Below are 16,094 nucleotides of genomic sequence, written 5' to 3'. Positions count from 1 at the left end.
TCTGTGAGGTGAGTGAGGCTGAGAGACTTCAGAGAAGTGTGACTAGCCCAAGGTCACCCAGCAGCTGCATGTGGAGGAGCGGAGATGCGAACCCGGTTCCCCAGATTACAAGACTTACCTCTTTTAACCACTACACCACACTGGTGAGAGTGACACTGCCCAAGGTCACCCATTGAGCTTCATGGCTGAGTGGGGGATTTGAGCCCAGGTCTCCCAGGTCCTGGTTGAGCACACTGACCACTATATCACACTGACACTCAGGGAACCTGCCTTCACTAAAACAAGTCAGACGCTTTTTAAATGAGCAGGGGTTGGCCTAGATAGCCCCTGGGGGTCCCTTCCAGCTCCTCAATTCTATGCTATGTGGAGGGAGCCTCAGGCTGGTGAAGGCCAGAGGCCAGCAAACGTTTTCAGCAGGGGGCTGGTCCACTGTCCCTCAGGCCTTGTGGGGGGCCGGACTATATTTTGAAGAAAAATATGAATGAATTGCTATGCCCCACAAATAACCCAGGGATGCATTTTAAATGAAAGCACACATTCTCATGTAAAAATGCCAGGCAGGCCCCACAAATAACCCAGAGATGCATTTCAAATAAAAGGACACATTCTACTCATGTAAAAACACACTGATTCCCAGACCATTTGCAGGCCGGATTTAGAAGGCGATTGGGCCAGATCTGGCCCCCGGGCCTTAGTTTGCCTACCCATGGTGAAGGCTGTTCTAATGGGCAGGAAGCCCTGCCTCTTGCTGCTCCCTGTATAAACTGCTCTCGGGTTGTGATTATTTCACTTGCGTTCACACACTGCAAGCAAGAAACCCTCTTAGGGTAGCTTGGCATTTAATTGCTCAAAGAGCCTGCCAGATCCCTGAATGGCTGCACACTCAACATCCTTAGTATCCGTTTCTTCCTGCCATTCCCATTTTAATTACCGGCATACCATTTTATAGATGCGGCAAGCGTAAAAATGTTGGAGAGGGGGAATGGACTTTTGAGTAGAGGCTTCTGAAGTTGATTTGTGGTAATGGCTCCTTCGCTGCCAGCTGAATTCCTGGCAAAACCTTGACTATCATCCTAACTGGAGGGGAATCGGACACCAGTCCAGCTCCTGTTTCCATTCAGTCTCCCTCTGTTTCGGGCAAAAAGTCTTCAGGTGGGGCCATGTTGCCACTGCTCTCAACATCTGTAGGCTGTCTGGGTGGTAATTTGGGGACCTTGGACAGCAGCCCTGAGGTTCAGGCATAGCTGTACCACTGGGAACATGCACACATGAATATTATTCATATATATAATCCAGTGGCGGATTTACGTATAAGCTAAAGAAGCTATAGCTTAGGACCCCACTCTCTTGGGGGGGCCAAAAAAAATTTAAAGGGAAAAAAACAACTGGATGTACATTTCCAAAATATAAGATAAAAAAATAAAATAGGACTTTCATACAGCAACAGTGGCGAATGGCTTTAGATCCCTATTAGGTCCATAAATTACCTTGCAGCATATATTCAACACAAAAACCAGTGACAATTTGTTCTTGGCAAAGGACAGCTGGACATACAAAGGGCCCCATTACCTTCAGTAGTTTAGGGCCTCATCAAACCGCAATCCGGCCCTAATATAATTCCACTTTCCCCCTAGAACCAGCATACAAGGCGGTTTGCAAAAATAAAAACAAATACAGATAAAACATAGCAAGAAATAAATGAGGATGGTTCTAAGGTAGTTCGGTTTCCTATGGAATAAAACAATATCTTTTTTAAAGTATATTAAAATGCAGACAGTTAAGCCCACAAGCCCCAGTATAGCCCAGTATGAAGTGAGAAGCGCATGGCATGTTGGACTCCTTACAACAGATCCTTGTAAAATACAATGTGCAAATGTTAATCTGTTAGAGTACACGAAAACAAATTAGGGTAATACAGGTATAATAAAAGAAGGCTGTGCGTTAAATAACAATACAAGTACAATGAGAAGAACTGGAAATCTTTTATTTAGAAATTCAATGAACGATTGTATAATAAGGCAAATTCTTGTTTCGTATGTGTGTGTTTTTCCTCTTGTCTTAATCTTTTCTTTTTTATCTTTATGTATGCATATATATTTGTATTTTAATTCAATAAAGATGATTAAAAAACAAAACCAGCCCCGTGAGGTTGGCCCCTAGTGTGGGAGGTTGCCTGAGCTTGCAGCGTGAGCTCCCGGGCCGGCGGTGAAGGCATCCGACCCCGGGACTTTTCCGTTTCCCTCTCCCCCCTCCGCCCCCCTTCCCCCACCTCCTCCCCTCCCCCTCCGCCAAGGAGGCGGGGACGAGCATCCCTCCGTCTGGTGCTGATGCTGCGAGGGGCGGCGCATGAGCGTTGATGCTCCCGAGGCGCCTCCATTCTGCTCTGCGCGCCCGTCCATCCCCGTCTCCATCCATCCATCCCCGCCGCCGAGGCACCCTCGGAGGGGACGCCAGCCTTGCGCAAGGTAGGTGATGGGGGGTGGGGTGGGTGACACCACCCCCAATCCATCCTCACAGCGGAGGGAGAGGCCAGCAGCCATCTCTGGTCTAAGGGTGCGGGGAGATCTCGGGCCCAGCCCCTCCATCCCTTGCTGAAGACCTTCAAAGATGCAAAATAAAAAAAAACCCGCATCTGCGCCAAGTCTAGATTCTCCCCATCTCCATCCTTCCCCCCCCAAAAAAGACAAGCCCCGCCCCTCATCCTCACGGCTACCTGTTCTCCATAACACCCCCCAACACGTCCCTGTGTCCAACCCTCCCCCCCTGCTACGCACACCTGAAGCCCCCCCTCTAATCTGCCCAAACCTTCTCCCTTCCCAGTATTTCTTATCACACCCCATCTCCATTCCCAGTTGCACCTCGCAGTGGATCGCATCCATCGCTATATAGACCCCATCCTGACACCCCCCCTCCATATTCTAGTACCCTGCCCTTCTTCAACAACACAGCTATTTGTGCCTAAAGTCTCCAGAATCACACCTGTTTCCATCACCTGTGATAGAGGCTACACCCTATTATTAGTATTATTATTATTAATAATAATATTACTACCACTACTATTCCACAGGCGTCAGCAACTGACATATTGCCATATCCCCCAGAATCCCTCTGGTCTGCCCTCTTCCTCGCTCACACCCATCCACTCCTGTAAACAGCACCTTCCAGTAGGGTCCCAACCCACCCCAAGCACCCCCATTTCCCTCCTGTATTTGCCACCCCCCCCAGCTGCTTCCTATGCTGCCTCCTGGCATCCCATGGCATCCCTTTTCCTTCCAGATATTTGCTTGCCTAAAAGCAACACGGCCATTTCCCCACCCCCTAGAACTGCCTGTCAAGACGGCGAACCATTCCTGAATATCTTTTGACAGCCTCTGAAGACCGCAGGTTCCATGTCCTGCCATCTCTAGGCAGGGCTGGGAGAGAGACTGTGCCTCAAATCCTGGGGACTCAGGACCAGTCGCCATAGCCGGTGTTGAGCTAGCTAGATGGAGAAGCAAAAGGTTAATCCCTTGCATGCTTACTCAGAAGTAGGCTCCATTGTCTCCAGCGGGGCTTACTTCCTAGTAAGTGTGTTGCACAATCAATTATACAATCATGCTGCTGCTAAACATTGTCCAAAAACATTCTCAAGATGTTATTTTATTTTTTGTAAATAATAATAATAATAAGAAGAAGAAACCGTTCCGGTGAGCTTAGTTGTATATTTTGCTTTGGCGTGGGACTGGGTCTCTTGCATAGTAAATGAAGAAAACCAGGCCAGCTGGGTGTAGGGAAGTCTTGTGTAATGGTTAGAGTTTCAAACAAGTGGCCTGGGTTCAAATCCTCATTAAGCCATGAAGCTCACTGGCTAATCCTTGGGCCAGGTACTGTCTCTCAGCCTATCCTACCTCACAGAGGGGTTGTGTGAGAATAAAATGGGGAGGGGAAGGACCGTGTATGTAGGTACTGTAAGCTCCTTGGAGGAAAGGTATATAGGTAATCATTAAATCAAACAAATAAAAAAATGTGGAAGGGAGGGCACGGGGAGTTGAATGAGAATTACCAGTACACAAATGTGTCTCTGTTTTAATCTGTGAAACCCAGGAAGATACCCAAGCCACATGCAGCCAAACTTCCTCTATAAACCCTTAAAGAGAGGGATTTTTTTTTAAAATCCATGGCAAATAAAGGGTGCTTCTGGGCATGTATTTATTGTGCGATGGATGCTCCTCGTGTGTGGACATTTTTTGCAGAGTCTGCACAGCATCCTTGGCATCTAAATGGCCAGCCCATAACCTCCCTCCCACCCTGCCCACACACATTTAATCAGGATTTACCCTTTCTGGGGAATACTTGATAAGTTAATACAAAACCTGTTGCCAGAGAAGCATCTGCGATATCTGAACGATCTGTTTACAATATTAAGCCCCCATCTGGACGCGCCGAAAAATGATTGACGTTATTTCCTATGCCATCCATTGATTCTTCCCGACAGCTCTTTGTGCTCAGAAAGGAACACTTGCTCCCATTTCTACTTCTGGATACACATCCAAACACACAGAGTTGTTTCTTAATGCCAACAAGCATCATGGCATTCCAAAGGAGGCTTGGGGAATAGCAGTTTTGCAAGAGTGCAGTCAATTTTAGGGAATTCAAAGTCCCCATTGGACATTCCATATGGAACCAGAGATCACGGTATCTCCTGAAAGCTGTGCTGTAAAAGGGTGTGATATTACGTTTGTGTATCCTAGTCAGTATTTGGGTACACAGTTTTATATCTCTAGTTAAGAGCTGCCAAATCAAGCAGCCCCTTAACTGAAATTTTTGCCAGTCTTAGGCTGTGTACACTCTATAACTTTAAAGCACATTTAAACAACCTTCTTTCCCTCAAAGAATTCTGGGCACTCTCGTTCGTTAAGGCTTGCTAGGAGCTTTAACGCTGTGAGGGTTAAACCACAGTGCCCAGAATTCTTTGAGGCAAATAACGTGCTCCGAACGTGTTTTAAACGTGCTTAGACTGTCAACCTGCAGGCAGGGCCGATCTGGTTTCTAAATTGTGACTAAGCACCTTAAACAGATTCTGAGCACATCATCGTTATCCTTATCAACATCAACAACACCAATGTGCCTTTTGAAAGAAGAGGAACATGAATTTTACAAAATCCCCAGTTGTTAAAAAGACAAGAGCCTGCTTAGAGCTTGATTATTATTTTTTAATATTCTTTATTGAAAAATAAAAAGTACAAAAATACAAGTGCACAGAGTAAGATAAGACACAAAAAGAAGAAGAAATAAGAAATAGTACCCATGGGGGGGGGGGGAAAACATAACAGAAAAAAGATATTGCGTACAGTACACAAAGGGGGGGGGGGAATTGTTGTAGTTAATCAGACCTTAATCTAATATGGTATTTATAAAAATCAATTCCAAATATCATTAAATTTGTCCATGGCAAGTCTACGTTTGTACACAACTTGCTCACATGTAGCAAGTTTGCGGCTCCCTTTAATGAATGGATTGCAGATATGCCTAGAGCCTCGATATGACAGTCACAGAAATGGGTTGAGTCTTCCAACACAGAGTTCTGAAGCGTACAATGAATTTCAGAGGTATAGCCACGTTAATCTGTTCCTGTCCGCTCTATTGTGGCACAAGCTTTCGTGGGCAAAACCCCAGGCTGCACCTGATGGGCTCAACCTGGGAAATAGTACACCACAAAAGTCTTGAAGCTGCCGCAGGACTTTTTATGGTTCTAGATCAAAATAGGATTTGCGGTGCTGTTTTGCTGCGACAGCTCAGGTGCTATGGTGCAGGCCTCTCTCCTGTTCCTTATCATCTCAAATCTGGAATGGCTCACAGGTCAAATCTGCCGCCGCACTGCTAAATAAATACTTGTACCCAGTGCTTTTTTCCTAAAAAATAATAATGTTTAGGGGGGCTCTCATTTCCCTACTCATATTGAAATACTGTCCCTCAATGAGGCCAAACTTAGATTCACAAAATGTTGAGGGGGATGCGTCCCCCTGCATCCCCCCAGGAAAAAAAGCAATGCTTGCACCCTTTCATTAAGGTGTCTGCCTAATAATAAGAATGAAGTACAACATAAATGTAACATAAAGTTAGCATCGCCAGGGCTAACTGACCAAGTAATAATGCTTTTCATAGAATCATAGAATAATTGTGGAGGTGGAGGGGACCCGAGGGACATCCAGTCCAACCCCCTGAAATGCAGGAGTCTTTTACCCAGTGTGGGACTCGAACCCACAACCCCATGCTCTATGACAGTCTAAAGGCCATGTTAGCACAGTGTGAAGATCATGAGACTGGCCTAAGATAGGTTCATATATTTGGAGGTTTCAAATTCTGCTGTTCAGCTCCATTCCTGTTCTCCCCTGCTTCTCCTCTTTAACAGAGGAAAAAAACTTCCAGGAACCATGACCAAAGAAGACTCGACGGAACTCCCTTCTGAGGAGGAACACCACCCCCTGGAATTCCAGAGTCCTGTCTTGGAGCGGAGGAAGAAAGCAATGGTCCACCCTTCTGCCCCAGCCCCACTCCCCAAAGATTATGGTGAGTCCATTCGTTGAATTCCATCATTTGCAAGCTGGAAAGAGTGGCAGGGGCCTCTCGCATCCTCAGTCCAGTTTGTGCATATTCTGATAAGGCAGGAGGTGGGCGGTCAATGGGTCACAAATTATGTTCGTGGCAATACTGGACAGGAGTTACCCAAGTGGTTGCATGAGATCAGGGCCGGATTGAGGTTTGATGAGGCCCTAAGCCACTGAAGGTAGTGGGGCCCTTTATATGTCCAGCTGTCCTTTGTCAACAACAAATGGTTGCTGTTTTTTTGTGTTGAATATATGCTAGATGGTAATTTATGGACCTCATAGGTATCCAAAGCCATTTGCACATCACAAAATATCTATTTTACCAAAGTAATTGTTGAACTGAAATACAATTAAGAAGTACAGTCATACCTCGTGTTGCGTCCGCTGCGGGTTGCATTTTTTCATGTTACGAACGCAGCAGACCTGGAAGTGGTTACTTCTGGGTTTCGCCGCATGCGCATGTGCAGAACCGTTCTATTGCGCTTTTGCGCATGCGCAAAAGCACCACTCAGGTTGCAGACTTTTCGGGGTGTGAATGGCACCCCGGAACAGATCGGGTCCGCAACCTGAGGTACCGCTGTATATTAATAGTGAAATACCATGAAGAAAAAGTATATTAATAGTGAAATAATTATTAAGCTCTAACTTAAAATGATTTTTTATTCATAACCAACTTAATAAATCAAACCCATTGGCATTTGGCAATAACAAGAGTTCCTTTAGAAACACAATTTACAAAGACTCACAACCTAGTCTCTAGAAACTTGCTATAACATAAAATAATAAGAGGTGTAAATATATGATGCAAACTACTAATAATTATAAATAGCAGAATGTAGGCACCCTATATATAGAAAGGAGCAAACCGGGGATATTTTAGGGAGCAGGCGGGGCCCATGACTTACATCATAGGAGCCTACACAACAGAAAACACTGTTGCTGTAGATAGGCTTGCATGTAAATCCGGCACTGCGTGGGATGCTTCAAAGCAATTTCTTCCGCTGTGCTCAGGGCTGCATGTGCTTTGCATGTAGAGGAAACAAGGTTGTGGGGGAGGGGGGGTAGCGCCTTAATGCAGAGCAGCTGCTTTGCATGCAGAAGGCCTCAGGTTGGCTCTCAGGCATCTCCATCAAGCAATGTCAGGTTGGGGTGTGTGTGTAAGGAAGACCCACTCTGAAAAGCCACGGCCAGGGAGAGTAAGCAGTACTAAAGCAGATGACAGGCAAAGAGTCTAACCTGATAAAAGGCAACCGCATAAGTTTCGCACCAAGAAATGCAGAGTTTTGCGACCTGTGTTGATTTAGCAGATTTGCATCTGTTTCCTAAGTTTGCATAGTTTATTGTTTTCCTGTGCAGGGGTAATGATCAGTGCAGGACAGAATCTCCAATCTCTTCAAACGCTTTTCCTTCTTTGGAAAGCTCGTCACTTTCCTTTAAGCAAGGGGTGGCTAACTTGTGCCCCCGCCCCCTGCCCAAACGCAGCGGGTGACCCACCTCTCATCATGCCTGACAGTTGGCAATGCTGTATGGAGCTGATGGGAGTTCACAGACATCCCAGCCCTGCTTTTTAATCCCTCTCTTTGAATCTGCAAGGGTTGAAAATTGCTTTTAAAAAAACGTCATTGACAGAATTAAAAAACAAAACAGTAATACAAACCTGCTTTCTCCCAGAGACCAGGCTTTTTTTTGTGATAAGGAAAGTGAGGGATAGCACACTCGCTTCAGTGCAACGTCATACAACCTTCTTGCCAACAAATAAAAAATGAATGTTCATGAAATGGCCAACGGCATCTCTGAAAATAAATCAGGATGAAAGCTGATTGAACTGGGATGGAGGGGGGGGGGACATTTATAAGGATATTATTTTTAACCACCCTTGTTAAGTTCAAAAGTGCAGGGCCCTACATGATGTATTGTTGTTTACAACTTTTGTTTGCTTGCCTGCTAAAAGTTAGTTAAAAGAAAACCAAGGGCAAAACAAAGCAGGAGAGAACAAAGAGATTGTTTATTCAGAGTGCTCCTAATGTGCAGAATTCTAGGCCTTTATTTATCATAGAATATACGCAGTCCTACCAACCACTTGTTTATCTGCAACATGAGAGAAACAGGCAAAAAATGTTCAAATGCTCCTTCTCTAAAAATCCTAAAACCTTCCTGCTAGGAATTATGGGTAATGAAATCCCCCAAAAGTTCAGGAGAGTCTTTATGTATGTTTCAGTTGCTGCCGGAATTCTTTTTCTTCCAGTAGCACCTTAGAGACCAACTAAGTTTGTCATTGGTATTTGTCATTGGTAACTTAGTTGGTCTCTAAGGTGCTACTGGCAGAATTTTGTTTGTTTGTTTGTTTCGACTATGGCAGACCGACACGCCTACCTACCTGTTGCCAGAATTCTAATCGCAAAAGGCTGGAATGGAGAGGATATCCCATCTAAATTAGACTGGCAAAACAGGATAAGAAAGTATGCCGAACTGGTGAGATTATCAGCAAGGTTAAGAGACGTTACAGGTGAAAAATTTATCACAGAATGGGATATATACAGAGTATATGTAAAAGAACACTGTCTGTTGGCAGGTCTTGATTGAGCTTCGGTGTGTAAGTAAGGTAAAGGGACCCCTGACCATTAGATCCAGTCGCAGACGACTGGGATTGTGGTGCTCATCTCACTTTACTGGCTGAGGGAGCTGGCGTTTGTCCACAGACAGCTTCCAGGTCATGTGGCCAGCATGACTAAGCCGCTGCTGGCGAACCAGAGCAGCACACGGAAACGCCGTTTTCCTTCCTGCCAGAGCGGTACCTATTTATCTACTTGCACTTTGATGTGCTTTCAAACTGCTAGGTGGGCAGGAGCTGGGACCGAGCAACAGGAGCTCACCCCGTCACAGGGATTCAAACCGCCAACCTTCTGATCGGCAAGCCCTAGGCTCTGTGGTTTAACCCACAGCGCCACCAGTGTCCCAGTAGGATAATGTTAATATAAAATACAGTAAAATTTATAGTAAGTCAAAAAACATAGAGAAAGTAAAGTTTCAGCGCGTATTTAAGGAACTTAATGCGGAACGCAAGGGGAAGATCAGAGGTCTTGTCAAATTTAATCACAAATGGATGTACAACGCACTAGGCAAGAATCAGCTTCACACAAACACCCCCCTCCATTGATTAGGAAAGACACACGTAGGCTTTCAACATCCCACAATAAAATATAATTGAGAACATTCCAGGATGGTGGAAGAAAACGTAGTTCTCAGAAAATCTGGGGGGTCCTGTGACCAGCTCCAGAACGTTCCAGGATGTGAGCGGAAAAAAACATATCTGTATACAGAATCCCCGAAACTCTTTTCATCCAAACACTCCACCTCTTCTTATTAAAAGCAAAAATAGCCATGTGGACACAAATACTTAATAAGCATAAATTCCCCCACCAGGGCCGGATTTATGCATAAGCTAAACAAGCTCCAGCTCAGGGCCCCACTCTCTTGGGGGGCCCCCAAAAAATTAAAGGACAACTGGATGTACATTTCCAAAATATAATTAAAAAAAACACAAATGAAATAAAACCTACAAACATTAACCGTGTTTTGTGTTGTTAGGCTCCTAGCCTGCTACGGTAGCCTGTTCCCTCAAATATCACTGGTTTGCTCCTTTCTATATATAGGGTGCCTATATTCTGCATAGACTGGTTGCATGGCAACATGTGCAAATGGCTTTAGATACCTATTAGGTCCATCAATTACCATCTAGCATATATTCAACACAAAAAAACAGCGACGATTTGCTGCCTTCAGCAGCTTAGGACCTCATCATTTTAATTTGTCCCCCACAAATTAAGAACAATAATCTGTTGTTCCTGTATGGAGGTCAGGGTCTAGCTGCGAAAATCAGCTGTTTGTACTGGTTCTAGATGAGAGGGTGGCACCCCAAGGGGTTACTCTGGCCCCTAAAACCAGCCTTGGCATGTTGGCATGGTCCATCATGGCACGTGCTTGTGTGTGTGTGTGTGTGTGTGGCAGGTTCTGAGGCCGAACCCCGGGGAGAAGCAAAGAATGTAAGCATTTGGGGATGGCCAGATACGAATATGCAACGGTTGTGGGGTGCGCAGTTGGCCTGGTGCCTCCGGCGCCTGCCAGGCCTCAGCTCAACAGGCTTTTTTTTGGTATTCCATTTTTGGTGCTGCCCGTGGAGAAAAGCCATAAACGAGCGAGTTGAGGAGGGCTGGGGCAAGGGAGAGCAATTCGCTGCAGAGGAGAAGGGGAATTGGAAACCCTGGGCACGACTGAGGGCCGCTTCAGTCCACCAGAGGCTGAGGAAGGGACAAGGGAGCAGTTGTGGAGGCTTTCTGGAGGTTGCCCTGGAGACGGCAAAGGCCCATTGTAGGTTTCCTCTTGACTGCAAGGGAAGAGAACAAGAGCTGCTTCAAATGTGCTTCTTCCCCTTCCTGTCACAGAGGCAGGTCCCTCGCAATACATTGCGCCCGTGCAAAGCCCTCGCCGATCCCCTTAGCCGCTCGTATCGCCCTGGTTGATTGATCGGTTGAATTTGCCTCAAAGTACCTCAAATGCAAAAACTAAACAGTTAAAACACGGTGAATGCAACCACAGTGGAAAACGTCTAAAAGCAATTACAGTTGAAAAACGTTGTTGAAAACGTTATTTCATCCTGCCAGGGCAGAATTCTTCAGCCACCAAAATGTCTGAATAAACAGGAATGTTTTCAAGTTAATACTGAGGGAGTGCGTTCCATCAGCTTTGGCCCCGTTCTGGACAGGGAGAATTGAACATCTGTCGTTTATGCTCTGGTAACATCTAGGATAGATTACTGCAGCATATTATACATGGGGCTGCCTCTGAAGACGGTTCAGAAAATTCAGAGGGGCAGAAGATGGTGGGCAGGTTGCTCATCGGGGCAAGAAGGTTTGAAAATATCACACCGATCCTAGCCTGACTGCAGTGGCTGCCAATTAGTTTCCAGGCCCCATTAACAGTGCTGGTTTTGATCTATAAAGCCTTAAACGGCTCAGGATCACAACACCTCAAAGAACCCTCCATCCCCCATATCTCCCCTCCCATATGAACCAGTCCTGACCCCGTGATCGCAATCTGAGGCCTTTCTTAATATGAGAACCGGGCCCTTTTTGTGGTGGCTCCCTGTTTGTGGGGTGCTCTCCTATTGAAAATACTCCTGTTAGGTGCCAGGTGAAATCACTGCTCTTCTACAGTTCCCACCATCCCTGACCACTGGTCCTGTTAGCTAGAGATCATGGGAGTTGTAGGCCAAAACACCTGGAGGGCCGCAGTTTGGGGATGCCTGCCTTAAACAACCTATGGCCTTTTAAACTGTGTTTGTGTGTTATAGTTTCGTTTGTTATTTTGTTATGTTTTTATAATGCACACCGCCCTGATCCTTGGATGAAGGTACTGTATATAAATTTAGTGATAGAGGCAGACACACCTTGCTAGGGAGGGCATGCCACAACCAGGGAGCCCCCACTGAAAAGCCCCTGTCATGGGGGCAGTGGCAACGAGGAGATTCCCCAACGGTGGCAGCACTGCGAAGGCCTCACCTGCTGTGGGTATTAAGAAGGCACTCTTTGGGTCTCGAGCAATTTAGGACTTTATTTGCTAGCATTAATACTGTGGATTTGGCCCAGTAGGTCACTAGCAGCCAGTCCCTACAGACATGGTTAGGACTGCAGCCACAACCAACTAAATCTTCAGTTTGATTAAGGGACAGAATCCATATGTAATCAGTGAAGGCATATTTTAATCAATGGGACTGCAAATCAGCTTCACAGTTTTTGGGAGTTTGTACATTTTATTTAAATTGTTTGGTTTTGAGGTGTTATTTTCCTATGAAATATATACCGTGTTTCTCATATTATAAGACATGTCTTATATTTATTTTTTCCTCAAAAAAACACACTATGGCTTATTTTCAAGGGATGTCTTATTTTTTTCCTCCTCCTTCTGCCGTGGCCGGCATTGCTGCTACGCCTATCACTATGTCTTATTTTCGGGGTATGGCTTATATTCCTTGAATGCTTAAAAATCCTGCTATGGCTTATTTTATGGGTATGTCTTAAAATATGAGAAACAGGGTATATATACACATATCCATGGCCTTGTTTCTTGCACTGTGTATCATAGCTTTGTTGATTAAACCATAAATTATCCTATGCTTCAGTACTGAAGGAAGAGCTCCCTTCAAGAAACCTGCATTATCGAGTTTGGGAATAGTGTGCTGATTAAATTGAATTGGTTAATCAGCAAAAGGGCAGGTGATTAATAGACTGCAATGCATTCATCCGGTCAAGAAGGGCCTTGATATAAATTGGACCCTGCTCTGCTCCTGCAGCTCCTGTTCATTTCAATGAGCTTAGCACAAAGGCAGATTGAATTTATACAGTTGGTTTATATCATACAGGGATGAATTGCAGGGATAGCCAATGCCCTCCAGATAATTGTGAGCTACCGATTCCCATCAGCCCCAGCCAATATCTCAGAAACCTGCTCTGTCATAACACGAAGGGGGGCTTTTAATTTAGCTGCCCCTATTCTGAGAAATAGCATTCCTGTCAAGATATTATAATAATTTATCATAATAATTTATTATTTATACCCCGCCCATCTGGCTGAGTTTCCCAAGCCACTCTGGGCGGCTCCCAATCGAGTGTTAAAAACAATACAGCATTAAATATTTAAAACTTCCCTAAACAGGGCTGCCTTCAGGTGTTTTCTAAAAGTCAGATAGTTGTTTATTTCCTTGACATCTGATGGGAGGGCGTTCCATAGGACGGGTGCCACTACCGAGAAGGCCCTGTGCCTGGTTCCCTGTAACCTCACTTCTCGCACTGAGGGAACCGCCAGAAGGCCCTCGGAGCTGGACCTCAGTGTCTGGGCTGAACGATGGGGGTGGAGATGCTCCTTCAGGTATACTGGGCTGAGGGCTGTTTAGGGCTTTAAAGGTCAGCGCCAACACTTTGAATTTTGCTCAGAGTCTGGGAGCCAATGTAGATCTCTCAGGACCGGTGTTATGGGGTCTCGGCGGCTGCTCCAAGTCCCCAGGCTAGCTGCTGCATTCTGGATTACTTGCAGTTTCCGGGTGACCTTCAAAGGTATCCCGACATAGAGCACATTGCAGTAGTCCAAGCGGGAGATACCCAGAGCATGCACCACTCTGGCAAGACAGTCCACAGGCAGGTGGGGTCTCATACTGCATAGCAGATGGTGCTGGTAGACAGCTGCCCTGGACACAATATGGACCTGCACCTCCATGGACAGCTGTGAGTCCAAAATGACTCCCAGGCTGCGCACCTGGTCCTTCAGGGGCACAGTTACCCCATTCAGGATCAGGGAGTCCTCCACACCTGCCCGCCCCCTGTCACCCCAAAACAGTACTTCTGTCTTGCATAGCTGCCAAGTCCGGGTCGTAAAGATCCGGGATCGGCAGTGCGCGCGTGACCGGAAGTTGCGTGACGCAACTTCCGGTGGTGCTTCGCCCTTCTATGGGCATCAGAAAATGGCGGCGCCGGAAGTCGCTTCCGCGCATGACCGGAAACACGTAAAAGTGACTTCCAGCGCCGGCGCCGCCATTTTCTGATGCCCATAGAAGGGCAAAGCGCCACCGGAAGTCGCGTCACGCAACTTCCGGTCATGCGTGGAAGTGACTTCCGGCGCCGGTGCCGCCATTTTCTGGTGCCCATAGAAGGGCAAGCGGCACCAGAAAAATGGCCGGGTAATTCTCCTCCATTCATAGCTGCCAAGTGTCCCGATTTAAGGGACAATACCGGGATTTTCCGCTAAACGGGAGACCGCCGGGAAACGGTAAGAAAAAAGGGGTTTTCCCGGCGGATACGGGATACTTGGCAGCTATGGTCTTGTCAGCATTCAACCTCAATCCGTTAGCCACCATCCATCCTCCAACTGCCTCCAGGCACTTACACAGGACCTTCACTGGTTATACTGTATTATGACAGGCAGGCCCCAACAATCTGCACTTTGCCAGAACAACCGAAGACACTTTTGATCTGCTAGGCTTGCCCAGCTAGATCAGTGGGTCCTGGCCCAGTTTATTTTGTATTGTTTTAGTATTTTTCAGGTTTTTTTAATGTCTTGGCTTTTTGGGTTGTTGTTGTTGTTGTTGTTTTATTGCATAACTTTTTATTCACTTTCCAATTAAAACAAACCAAAACATCTACAACAAATTTTTAAAACAATAGTTTTGACTGACTTCCCTCCCCTCCCCCTCTTGGTTTCATTATTTAATACTTTTCCCACGCACGTTCTTAAAACCTTATTTTCTTACTGTTTCGATTTGAAATCTTCATCTTATTGCAAGTGACATGTAGAAGGTTTCCTAATATGAGGACAATCTGTTCTAGGATCCAAGCTTAGTACATAACACCGAAATTACTACTTGACCCTGAGTGTATTTCAGAATCTATACACAAAGCTTATGAAGAATACGCAATCGTTTATCCCCTAAGATGAAAAAGAAACGAAGAAAAAAATGAAAATGTCGAAGTCCTTTCTTTCTTGGGTTTCAAATTAAAAAATTTGTCCCGCATAGTTCAATAGTTTATTTTACCAATCTTCTTGTTATCTTGTTATCTCCTTCTTTGGAGGTCTTTAAGCAGAGGCTTGATAGGCATATGTCAAGAATGCTTTGATGGTGCTTCCTGCTTGGCAGGGGGTTGGACTGGATGGCCCTTGTGGTCTCTTCCAACTCTATGATTCTATGACTCTATGATCTTCTTCAGCGGAGGCTTCTTCCTTTGCCTGAGGTCTACTCTTGGGTACAGGAACAAAGTCTTCCGTTCAATAAGTCCATCAAAGCCTGTACATCTCAGTGTCATATTTTTTTTTTTAACAACAGTCATTTTCCACATTCCTTTCCAATTTTTATATATCTTCTCCCAGGCCTTTGTAATAATTTTACATTGCCACCACATATGATAACCTTTGATTGCCCTCCCTTTGATTGTCCTCCCATCCTGTTTCCTTCCTATCACGGTCAAAGCCTCCCAGATATCTCTCTCTCTCTCTCTCTCTCTCTCTCTCTCTCTCTCTGTGTGTGTGTGTGTGTTTTTAACTGCTTTTTGCAGCTTTGATTGTACATCGCCTTGAGACGACTGTGCAGGATTAATAAACTTGCAATAATATTGATACCAGGTTGGCTCCCCCTGGCTCCAAGCCTGCAGACCTAATGAATACCCAAAATCTTTCAATATGTATATAATACGGAACTGGGCTCGGCTGACGTTGGCAGAGAGAGCCAAACGGGCAGATGACCTGTTTCTAAAATAATACTGCTTTGGTGGTGACTCAGGAGTACAAGCAGAAGCGATGAGTCACTGAACGTACAGAATCTCTCCTTGCAGGCTGCTGTTCCCATAAATTGACTATGCATAAATAAGAAACTATTCTTTCTTCTTTCTCTTTTTTGTCTGAGAGAAGGTGAGAGGGAGAGAAGCACAACTTTTAGTTATTTAAAAAACGGGATCAGTGTCTCTT

At 45.5% G+C, this 16,094-nt stretch overlaps 1 protein-coding gene across 1 annotated transcript in view; it reads left to right on the top strand.

The window, feature by feature from the left end:
• Positions 1-2,307: 2,307 nt before the first annotated feature.
• Positions 2,308-16,094, top strand: part of CLIP3 (CAP-Gly domain containing linker protein 3) — a 37,316-nt gene continuing 23,529 nt past the window's right edge. Inside the window, exons 1-2 of the mRNA XM_035119143.3 lie at positions 2,308-2,465; positions 6,392-6,549. Of these exons, the coding sequence (XP_034975034.2) occupies positions 2,347-2,465; positions 6,392-6,549 (277 nt within the window). The 5' untranslated portion in view covers positions 2,308-2,346. The remainder of the gene's footprint in view (positions 2,466-6,391; positions 6,550-16,094) is intronic.

Source organism: Zootoca vivipara, chromosome 6 (genome assembly GCF_965207765.1).
Source record: "Zootoca vivipara chromosome 6, rZooViv2.hap1.1, whole genome shotgun sequence".
NCBI lineage: Eukaryota > Metazoa > Chordata > Lepidosauria > Squamata > Lacertidae > Zootoca > Zootoca vivipara.
Note: the sequence above shows the minus strand (reverse complement) of the source record. Positions and strands in the feature narration are given on the sequence as shown.